Raw genomic sequence first — 11,884 nt, 5'->3', positions numbered from 1 at the left:
TTTTTCGCAGTTCAGGCGTCATGCTCGACACCAGTCCTGTATGTCGCACCCCATATTCACCCAATAGAACCTTCAGCGGACCCGAGATGTTTTTGTCCTGCCCAAATGGCCGCAGGGCCGGGTACCGTGCACCTCTGGTTGGATGGTTGTTTTAAATTCATCTGGGACTATTACCAACTCGGAAGTTTTTTTAGAGGGAATCTCTACCGATTTGCGGTACAAGATGTTTCCTTCAATTTGAGGGTCCTCCACTGAGCCCAGTTTGCCTTCGTTCACACTCGGAGGGGGGCGACTTCCTCCCCACTGGGTCTTTTACCTACCCGGACACATCTATCTATAATTCCAGCAATCTCTGTGTGTGTGTCTGTCTGTCTGCGACCGCCGTTTCTCGATGACCGCCGGTCCGATCTCATTGAAACTTGCCAGGAATAATGCTGGGGACCCCCGGATGTGCCTTTTCGAGGTTTGATATCGATCGGACGAGCGGTTCCCAAGTTACGGCCATTTATCTGTCGACCAATGACAAGACACGGTGCTATGACGTGACAATGTTTATTTATTTTTTATTATTATTATTTTTTTTTGCACGATTGACGGTCCGATCTGATTGAAACTTGCCAGGAATATTGCCGGGGCCCCGTGGATGTGCTTTTCAAGGTTTGATATTAATCGGACGAGCGGTTCCCAAGTTACGGCCATTTATCTGTCGACCAATGACAGGACACGGTGCTATGACGTCAATAATGACATTACAATTAATGTTTATTTATTAATTTATTATTTATTTTGCACGATTGAAACTTGCCAGGAATATTGCTTGGGATCCGCGGATGTGCCTTTTCGAGGTTTGAGAGAGAGGCTGCACATACTGGCACTCACCTACGGGCCGTACTAGTTAGTACAACGGCCTCAATGCGGGAACTTCCCGCTGGGCCGTGCTCTAAGCCAAAGTTCCAAATTCCTCGTCGGCGGTTAATGGCAAAACCTGTCCCGTCACTCAGGCTGCACGGACTAGGATCTTATAGGAGGGGTCTGCCAAAATGGTCCCTGTCCTCGTGCCGTGCACAGAATTTACAATTTTCCCCCAGACAAGGGCGTATCGGCATTCCCATGAGCCTTACTGGCTCCATAGGCCACACTGAAATCGTACTGCTGCAACTTTTCCAGCCATCTTGCAATTTGGCCCTCGGGTTCCTTGAACCGTAAAAGCCATTGCAAGGAAGAATGGTCGGTTCGAACCAAAAATTTCCACCCGTACAGGTACGGGTGAAAATAGTTCATGGCAGGCAGCATAGCCAATAACTCTTTGCGAGTGATGCAATAATTTCATTCGGGCCGACTCATGGCCCGAACTTTCATTCTTTCCATGTCCCCCTCCTGTGTCTGAGACAAAACTGCACTGAATTCCTGGCTTGCATCCCATGACTGGTGGGGAATGCTGGAATGGGTGCGGATGTCAATCACCCCTTCAGTTTGAGGAAGGCATCGTTTCACTCCCATGTCCAATTAACCGTCTCTTCGGTAAGCTGGTGAAGGGGCCTGGTTAGCTCTGCAAATTTGCCACAAAACGCCGGTAATAGGAGCAGAGTTCCAAAAAACCTCACACCTCTGATGTTACGAGGTATGGACCACCCTTCGACCACCTTGATACTTTACCTCATACACAAACCATGCAAGGACGCATGCAGAAAAGTAAAACTAACGATGCCAAGAATGCGAGGAAACACAGCAAGGTTAATTTGCATGTGCGCCATTTTCCATTCAAACTGCGTGCCAAAATCCAACTGCCGCCTCACCTCAGACCTTCATTATGCTCAACACTGCAACGCTCAAGATAACCACTCCACACGTCTTCTAAAAATCCTCACAACAACCGACGTCCAAACCTTCACCACAAACGCCACAACACTTCTCTCACCTTCCAGGAACTGCCGCAACTGCCATCAACACCTTGGACACTTACCACAGTCTCAGAGCATACTGAAGGAATGAGGATAATGAGAATCGGGGGTTTTCGGCGTCTAACTCGTACCGCAAGTGTACAGTGTTCATTTGAAGACATGCGGATAGTTCTGGGGTTTCCCTAAATAACCACGCTTAAATGGAGTCCAACGCACGTTCGGGGCTGGAGAGCACTCCCGAAGACTCTCCCCCCATGTTAACGACGGAATTCCGACATGTGGCAAGCTTCAAGAGCGAACGAAGCGTACAAACGTACATCACGACACACCGTCTCCACAGTCTGTACCTATGTACCAAATATGAAACGTGAAAGTTGAAAACTTTGGGCGTTAGAGTGCGGACAGGAACGGACAGACAGACAGACAGATGGACGGGCGGATGACTGTTATCACATAATACGCCCCGATATAGATATATATATATATATATATATATATAGATATATATAGATATATATAGATATATATAGATATATATAGATATATATAGATATATATATAGATATATATAGATATATATATAGATATATATAGATATATATAGATACATATAGATACATATAGATACATATAGATACACATATATATACATATAGATACACATATATATACATATATATACATATATATACATATATATACATATATATACATATATATACATATATATACACATATATATACACATATATATACATATATATACATATATATACACATATATATATACATATATATACACATATATATATACATATATATACATATATATATACACATATATATATACATATATATACATACATATATATACATATATACATATATATATATATATATATATATATATATATATATATATATATATATATATATATATATATATATATATATATATATACATATACATATACATATACATATACATATACATATATATATATATATGTATATATATACATATATATAAAATATATATATATATACACATACATACATATACATATATATATATATATATCGGGCGTATTAAAAAAAATGGAGTTGGGGTTGTTTTTGTCCTTTGTCAAGCAAAAAGATTGGTGGAACTCGGTATCCCACAGCGCCCACCAGACGCTCCCAGAGATCTCATGTAAAACAGATGTTGGAGAGGGTCTGTATTTGGATGAAGGGGGGGGGGACAGCTCGTCGTCATACGTGTGGTGGTTTGTTGTGTGTACAGAGGGGATATGTTGGGTTTAGTGGGTTGGAACTGATGTCGACACAACACAATGGAGGGGTGGTATCCACACCAGAGTATAGCCAGATGGACTCAAATTTCACGACTAAGTAGGTGCTGGAGAGAATATCACCTTCGCGTGGTGGCTGGTTTCAAGAAGCAGCAGATAATCCTCATAACCTTCCCCGCTGCAGTCCTCCTACTATGGAAGAACTAGAGACGGCAAACTCAAATGAAGGCGCAAAGCCAAGTTCCTGGAGGAGCCAGACACATAGGAAGAACTGATGGATGACAATAATTACTAAACTGACAACCTAGATAAAGACCTGGAAGGAGATCAAGACCAGATATTACATTGAGAGACATCGAAAAATTCACTGGAGTACAATGGCCCCGATGAACCATGTTGAGGAAGGCTTTCACCCCACAGTCGACAAACTGGATATAACAAGGTCAAAAGTTATGAAAAACTTTTATTTTGGCAAACTATGATGAAATGAGAACAAACTTTCATAGTGTATTGCAAATGAGTCACGAATAACAAAACTCAAAATTAATTATTTCTAGTTGCACATCTTGAGGCATCAAGCCAAACCATTGAACCTCAATATGCCAGTCACATTACAGCAGAATAAATTCAGGCAGACTGGCAGCAAAAATGTAAATAAGCATTCGGTTCATGTGCTTGAGGAATAGTGAAAATCGGAGTCACCAAATGGAGAGGGATGCACAAGAAACGAGAAGGAAATATTGCAAGTGCTGTGATGGAAGGCAAGGCTCATGGCACTTCAATAACAAATAAACGCTTCGTCTTCCCTTTGCACCCGTCCTCGGCCCCGACGGCCCCTGCAATGACAGAGCAGCACAGGTAACACTGAACTAATGCGGCTCTCCTCCAGTTCATCAAGGTTTTTTTGCTTCATGCTTTCTACTTGTTCCTTGGCCCATCCCCACAAGACGACGGGGAGGCCACTCATGAACACCACGTCTCCATTTAAAATTGGGTATTGACTTGTCATACACCCTGCAGATGACAGCAGATCTGAGAAGCAGTGCAAGCTCATCAACACGTACAGAACCATTGCAATGGCTTTTCATGATCCTTTGGGAAGCTGGGAATGTGTGACCCAATACATTCCCATATCTTTACATGTTAATAAAAATATATTGGTATGGTCATATATCTAGGAAAGGTTAACCTGTCTCTGTCACTTAATAAAGCACAATTTTACCACTCCATCAAATCATAATTGTAGGCCCATATTCATGTCAGAACTACGGGTAAGTCACAGCAAGTTGATAAACTTTTTAAGGGTACAACCAATCTCGGATAGGATACCACTCTGTTTTGGGATACGCGGATGAAGGTGGTTTGGGTAAGTTTGAAATTTGTTCAGAGTACTAGCGACGACTCGCCGACTCTTTACGAAAGACAACATAGGATCTTTAACATCCGCCAATGACCACTACTGGCAGGTGGATCTTCTGGCTTGACGTCTATCCGAGAACTGGCACACTAATTTAGAACCAACATCTACCTTATCATCTCAGCAAGCACTCTCTCCCTCCCTTTACTTTAATGCAAAACAATGGTTTGCTCATCCTTTGGTTTGTTGTCATCAAGAGACTCCATTATTTAATTAATGAGTCTCTCGATGACAGCCAACCAAGGATTGGTCCGTTGTCATCGAGAGACTCCTGAAATGCATCCAAGTTCACAGCAACATCTCAACTCCCATAAGCAGTGATATAATGGATGTGGATGCAAGCCGTACCGGAAATCCATTCTTCGCGAAGATCCACCACCCCAAGATCCACCACCACGAGGTCCACCACCACGAGTTCCACCACCCCGAGCAGCATATCTTGCAGCCATTTCCACAAGTTCATGTGGAACTTCCTGCAAAAGCAACAGACATAACTGCAATACACAAACAATTCCTTCTCGGTTTGTGAATCCGCTCCCTTGGTGAAGACACCTCAACTGTCTACAAGACACCTGAAAATAAATTTTACCGCCAGGAAACATCTTCATGGCTACTTGAGTAAATGGAAGATGAGCAGTGGTTGCAACCAATATAAATAAACATATATATAGAGGGGCAGTCAAAAAGTAACCTGAAAATGGCGATATAAATTCGAGAATGTAATGCGTGTAGTTGTCGACGACATATGTTATATCTATGGGTAAGAGTCGTGTTTTGCTTGTTTTTGATCTGGCAACATTGAGCGTATGACGTCAGTAGAACAGTTCCAAGATGTCGGCTCCCTTAGAAGCATGCACCATGGAGGAGCAATGTTCTGTCATCCATTTCTTAGAAAGTGAGGGTGTAAATACCAGTGAAATCCAGATACCCCTCCATATATATATATATATATATATATATATATATATATATATATATATATATATATATATATATATATATATATATATATATATATATATATATATATATATATATATATCCAACCTTCATTTTTCGTGCGTAAACAAATGAAGCTAGGGAGGCGTGGTTTGGTGCATGTATGTCGGCGATCCTAATCCGTATGCGTGAATATTTTCCCGCCTGCAGAAGCTGTCAGTCGCCGACAGACCACCGATGAGTGAGGAAGTGTAAGTGAGCGCCGTTGGATTTTCGTTTTTGACAAAATGACGGATCACTGTGGTCTCATCGCCAGTGATCACTGTGTTGAAGAAGTTGGGATCGCTGTTCAGTCTCCAGCATGTCCTGTGCGATCTCCAAACGGAGTTGCTTCTGCTCGATCGTTAGCAGCTTTGGCACGAACTTCGCTGAGATTCTCCTCAAGCTCAAATCCTCAGTCACAATGGAATGAATGGATCCAATGCTGACGCCCGCCTCGTCTGCAAGTTCTCTGATCGTGATTCGACGATCCTGCATGAGCAGGGTCCTCACTTGGTCAATGACGATCTCATTTCGGGATGTTGAGGGCCTACCAGAACGTGCTTCACTTTCCACTGATGTGCGACCATCTTTGAAGCAGTTGTACCACTCTTTTATCTGTGTGGTGCCCATTGCATCGTTCCTGAAGGCCTGTTGAATCTTGCGGATCGTTTCCACTTGGGAATTGCAAAGCTTTACACAAAATTTGATGCAATAGCGTTGTTCAAGTTTTTCCGTCATTTTGTCAAAAACGAAATTCCGACGGCGCTCACTTACACTTCCTCACTCATCGGCCGTCTGTCGGCGACTGACAGCTTCTGCAGGTGGGGAAAATATTCACGCATACGGATTCGGATCGCCTCCATATGTTGCACCAAACCACACCTCCCCAGCTTCATTTGTTTACGCACGAAATATTAAGGTTGGATACTTTTTGAACACACCTGGTATATATATATATATATATATATATATATATATATATATATATATATATATATATATATATATATATATATATATATATATATATATATATATATTTATATATATATATATAGTTACGAATTCACGCCCGCCGGCGTGCGATCGGCCGCGTAACTCCAATCGCAACCGCATCGCCCACCGGACGGACAATTCAGTCGCGACCCTCCTGGATCTACCGCCAGGAACCAGTCACGGGTGGGGGTTTAACCTCGCCACAGTCCAGTTCGCATTCTACCCACGCGAAATAGGGTGAATCGCCGAATGTCGATATACCCAAGTACCCGCGGAGGTAACCTACCGAGGGGCTGCACCGCACCACAGGTCGGCCTGGGACATGAACCGCTTAAGCGGCCCATTCCGTTCTAAAGCAATAACTGAGCGGTGTTATCACCGACCTCGACGGATCCCATTCTCTTTACCGGGCGTTCAAAACCCACTCATTCCACGATGCAAGATGGCTTTTTAAAAGGGAAATAGGACATGACGAACGGGATACATTGCACACAAGGACATTAATTCACTAAGCACGTATTACACACACACAACACAAGCAAGGCAGTAATGCAATGTACAAGCAAGAAATAGAAAACAAAAGTAATACGACCGACTATAATGAGAATGTACATGCACTTAACAGGTTCTACTTACAGGGACACGGCGCCACAGCAGTCATACAAAACAAAATAAATGGAAAGACCTCCTCACAGGCAAGGGGGTAGATGGGGTCTGGAGACCTTTATGGTCGTGGGCCGCGGATCACCGAAAAGGCCCACGAGACCGTGCAGGTTACCTGCACCCTCGAGGTGTCTCGGTGGGCAGGTCGCGACGTCTGCTCCCCAAGGCAGCTCGCATGGCTGCACCTCACTCCGGGCCTTGCGACGATGGGCGGTAAGCTCTCTCCGGTGCTCCTTGTCAGACGCGCAGGTTCGCACCACACAGCCGGCAGAGCTGTGCCTCCCGTTTGCGTCCCCGATGCGTCACCCGGACGTACCACCGGCCCGCGCCTTCGCCAACAGGTCGCTCAACAGGACCACCGGGAGACAGGGGAAGAAATCAGCACCAAGACGAGAGGGAGGGAGAGGGAGCACGACCCGACATCCACGAGAGAGAGAACTCGACTACCAAGAGAAGAGAGAACTCGACCTCGACCACCAAGAGAGCGAGAACTCGACCTCGACCACCAAGAGAGCGAGAACTCGACCTCGACCACCAAGAGCGCGAACTCGACCCTGACGTCCATCAAGAGAGAGAACTCGACCTCGACCACCAAGAGTGGGAGCTCGACCCCGACGTCCACCAATAGAAGAGAGAGCCCGCGTGTGGTCCGCCTTATAAAGCACGGGGCTCCGCCCTTCGCTCCTCCCTGTTTTCGGCTCTGCCTCCCTTCGAGAAGCTTCCCGAAAAGGGGCGTTCCTCACTCCGACCGCCTCATGCCGTGCATCCACCAATCGGCAGCGAGCTACCCTGCGCCCCCTTCCCTTCACACCAAGCGTGGGGAAAATAGGCGGGAAAAACCCCACAGGCTCTGCAAGAGCTTTTGTTCTGCCAATCCTGCCCGCGTTCTTAGACGGTTCCCGACACGGAAACCGTCATAGCGTGGACCGTGGAGGATGGCGTTCGGAAGCGGGGGTAGTGGTGAAGATGGTGGTGGTTGTTGTGAGGGAAATTGTAGCGTGGTTGGCGTTGTGACGTACTTGGTGGCGGTTGTTGTTTGCGTGTAGGTTTGTTGCGTGCTTGGCGTTGCAGCGTACTTGGTGGCGGTTGTTGTTTGCGTGTCGGTTTGTTGCAATGGTGGTTCAAAATAACGATGGATAAAGGAAAACACTATCTCAAAGGGTCACAGCCCGGTGAACACGAATAAACAACGGTGGGGAAAGCTATCTGAACACTCACTTACTGGCATAGCTAATCTAAGGAACCTTTATGGTGTTCTGCGAATTTCCACAGCCATAACAATATATATATATATATATATATATATATATATATATATATATATATATATATATATATATATATATATATATATATATTGTTGCGGACCAGAGGATCGGGTGAGAAGACCACGAGGTGGGGGAAGCTATCTCGGTTCCCACCAGACTCCCCGGAATTGTAGGCCATCGCACACGGATAATTCCGTGACGCGGCGGGTAGCTTAACCGACCGTGGATGCCAATAACTTAACCACATGACCTAGGGTCCTCCTGTCTCTGGGCTAATGGGGTTACCAAATTAATCATGTGGTTTAATTACCGGGAACACTCCCTCGGTACGCCTTGTACGAACTGGATCACTTTACCGGGGAACACGCCCTCGGTACGCCTTGTACGAACTGGATCGGATGCAGCCGAGCGACTGCCAAGGACGTACTGGCTAAAAGGAACGGATCGTTGGGAATAAAGTCCCAGCTAAACTAGGATTCGGACCATGCTGGATCAATGAAAGAAACCACAAAGACAAGCTGGGAACATTCCTAATAATTATTTACAGTGGGCGAGGAAAGGTATGTGGTACGATGAAGATTTATTGGGGTGTGTTGTGCAGAGATAGGGGAGAGAGGTGTGGTGCAGCAAATAAACAGGCAACTGACAAAAGGGGACACAGAGCAGACTTAACGCAAAATTAATAACAATAATAATAACGATCTTCTGCAGTCTGACTTAAGCAGACAGGCAGGCGCGTGCATGCACGCACACGCATACACACACACACACACACACACACACACACACACACACACACACACACGCAATACTCCCTCTTCATCGGGCTGTAACTAGAAGTGAAAGTAGTTGAGGCTACGATTTCTGTACCTTTGTGCTTAATAGCACGATACGTCACCAATACGTTTTGGGGGGTGGGGGGGATGGTTTATGGTGCGGTACCCGACAGTGAGTGCGTCGTCTCTGGCTTCAGCAGCATGTGTGGAGACTGTGTTCATGAAGGAGGAGCTTGAGTCAAGAAGGGGTGGAGTCCAGAGTGCGAGGATGGAGTGGTTGGCAGGACCAGGAAGGCGGGTGGGGTGGACGTAGTCGAGGAGGTGGAGTCCGGGCAGCAGGAGGCGGGTCGTGGCAGTGTCGAGGTGAGAGCGGGAGGCGGAGAAAGAGAAAGAGGGACCGCTCCAACCTTTATAGGACCTGCCGCGAGGGGGAGGGGCCACCCCGAATCAAAACGTCATCACCCGAACCGGGTGCTCCGATTGGCCCCGATCCCTCACGTGGCCCACTAAGTTAGGCTGGAAACTGCCTCACTTCGTTTCCGGCAAGGCCATCCCAGACAGCGAACATATTGGGTTCCTACCCCACGAATCGCCCACACTGAAATTGGCATGCAAACCGGCCCGCAAAACCCCCCGGGCCGTGCCCGGGCGACCGGTCGAGGGTCCCGTATGCCCGCTCGGGCGTTTGACCAGCGTCAATCAACGCGATCGCTCCTCGTGACAACGTGGCCCGGACTGTACATTCCCCGGCTCGATCGCAGCTTCGCTGGCCGTAGAGACGAGAAGACGCTCACCATCCGTGGAGAATCCGTTGCTGCCAGCGAGGGCCGAAGGTACATCATTATGGATAAATCCATGCACGTTTCACGAGCGGCGTACGTGTTTGCTTTCAAGCACATTCCATGCAGTGCGCGCGGTTCGGCCATTACGCACGTGGCCAGCGCTCGCGTTCGCAGGACTCCGCGAGCGTGTGCGCGGGGCGAACACCAAAATGTGTCGGATATTGAGGTTGAAAAGGAACAAGCTGCTTCTACTCCGCACACTCGTATCCCGCCCAACATGGCGTGGAAGTCGTCTTTATCGGTCTCCGTACGCGTTCCGTGCAGCGTGGGCGTCGTGCTGGCTGTGTTGCTTGTGTTGCGAAAAACACCATTCGTGCAGCCTCTTAAGAAGTATTCATTCGCATGCCTTTTTAATGCAACCGGCAATCTTCCCCAGATCATCGGAAGCTCGAGTCGACAATCCCACACTGCGAAGCGCACTATATGACTCGCCGCACACGCTGGGTCCAGGGCTCGCCCTGGAACGAGGATCTCTGTGCAGCAGTTCCCTCACAGCGACGCCGCACGCGGCTGATTTATCTCAGGAATAATCAGACGAAAAGAAGAGTCGGGATGAAATGAAGGAGAAAATGATTTAAGCAACTCTGGCTATTAGATCATCGCAATGCACTCCCTTGTTGTCCTGCTAAATAAAAAGGAAAGGGACGATCTACACATATAATAATGGAATAACTGTCTTGGAACCACTGTCTGTTGTATGCATGCGGTTCCGTGAACCGCAATATATATATATATATATATATATATATATATATATATATATATATATATATATATATATATATATATATATATATATATATACACATATATATATATATATATATACACATATACACATACATATATATATATATATACATATACATATATACATATACTTATACACACACACATATACATATATACATATCCATATATACATATACTTATACACACACACACATATACATATATACATATACATACACACATACATACATATTTTTACGGCCACGGGCACCGAGTGTATTATGAGGGGGTTAATCCCCGTTTCCCCTCGGAAGAGCTGGACCTGGGGCCACCGCTCACAATTAACTTTGTGGTATGGTGGGTTGTTTTCCAACCACAAACGCCAATCAGTTAACCACGAGTTCCAGTTTCCACCGTATAAGTTTGCTGTTTAACTCGAGATCACGTGGCTTCCTGAATGGGGAGCGCACCCTCGGCAAAGCACCGGAAAAGTGCGTTTACCGCTGGTGCATGCCAACTATTACAGGCCTATTCGTCTGGTAATTACCTCCCAGTCCATCTAGGTTCAGACAATGCTGGATCAATGGAAGGAAAGGACAAACACGGACAGGTTGAAATGTCAACAAGGAATTTATTAATGAGAAAATAGAGAACTTTTCATTTCCTTGTGGTGAAAATACGTAAATTCAAATCAATCAAAATAATCTCAAGCAAATAAAGAATTAATTAGGAATTGATAGAAAACAGACAAAGAGCAGATGCTTATCACTATGCCTTACTTCACGATTAAAGATGAGACAAGGGTACCCAGCAGATCATTCATGGGGGAGAGGAATCCGGTCTCGCTCCGCAAGATAGAAGTCGTTGTACATCAAATAAAATGTCCTGTAATGTGTGAGTGTGCCTTGGTCCCCTGCCAGCGCCCTGCCTTGCCGTATACCCACTCGCAAACAGGCTTGAACACCAATTGTCGTCACCCCGAGGAACCAGGGACGACAAGAATCAGGTACACCAAGAGC

The 11,884-nt window shown here is 45.6% G+C and overlaps 1 protein-coding gene across 2 annotated transcripts in view; it reads right to left on the bottom strand.

Annotated features, from left to right (window-relative positions):
• Nucleotides 1–3,636: 3,636 nt before the first annotated feature.
• Nucleotides 3,637–11,884, bottom strand: part of LOC147009820 (putative ATP-dependent RNA helicase DDX43) — a 133,959-nt gene continuing 125,711 nt past the window's right edge. For both annotated transcript variants that reach the window (XM_085860765.1, XM_085860766.1), the window contains 2 exons: nt 4,956–5,080; nt 3,637–4,026 (listed from right to left, as the gene is read on the bottom strand). In XM_085860765.1, the coding sequence (XP_085716891.1) occupies nt 3,969–4,026; nt 4,956–5,080 (183 nt within the window). In that variant the 3' untranslated portion in view covers nt 3,637–3,968. The remainder of the gene's footprint in view (nt 4,027–4,955; nt 5,081–11,884) is intronic.

This window comes from Eptatretus burgeri, chromosome 17 (genome assembly GCF_056783735.1).
Source record: "Eptatretus burgeri isolate ZD-2024b chromosome 17, Ebu_testis_v1, whole genome shotgun sequence".
NCBI lineage: Eukaryota > Metazoa > Chordata > Myxini > Myxiniformes > Myxinidae > Eptatretus > Eptatretus burgeri.
This window is presented reverse-complemented; position numbering and strand designations above follow the sequence as displayed.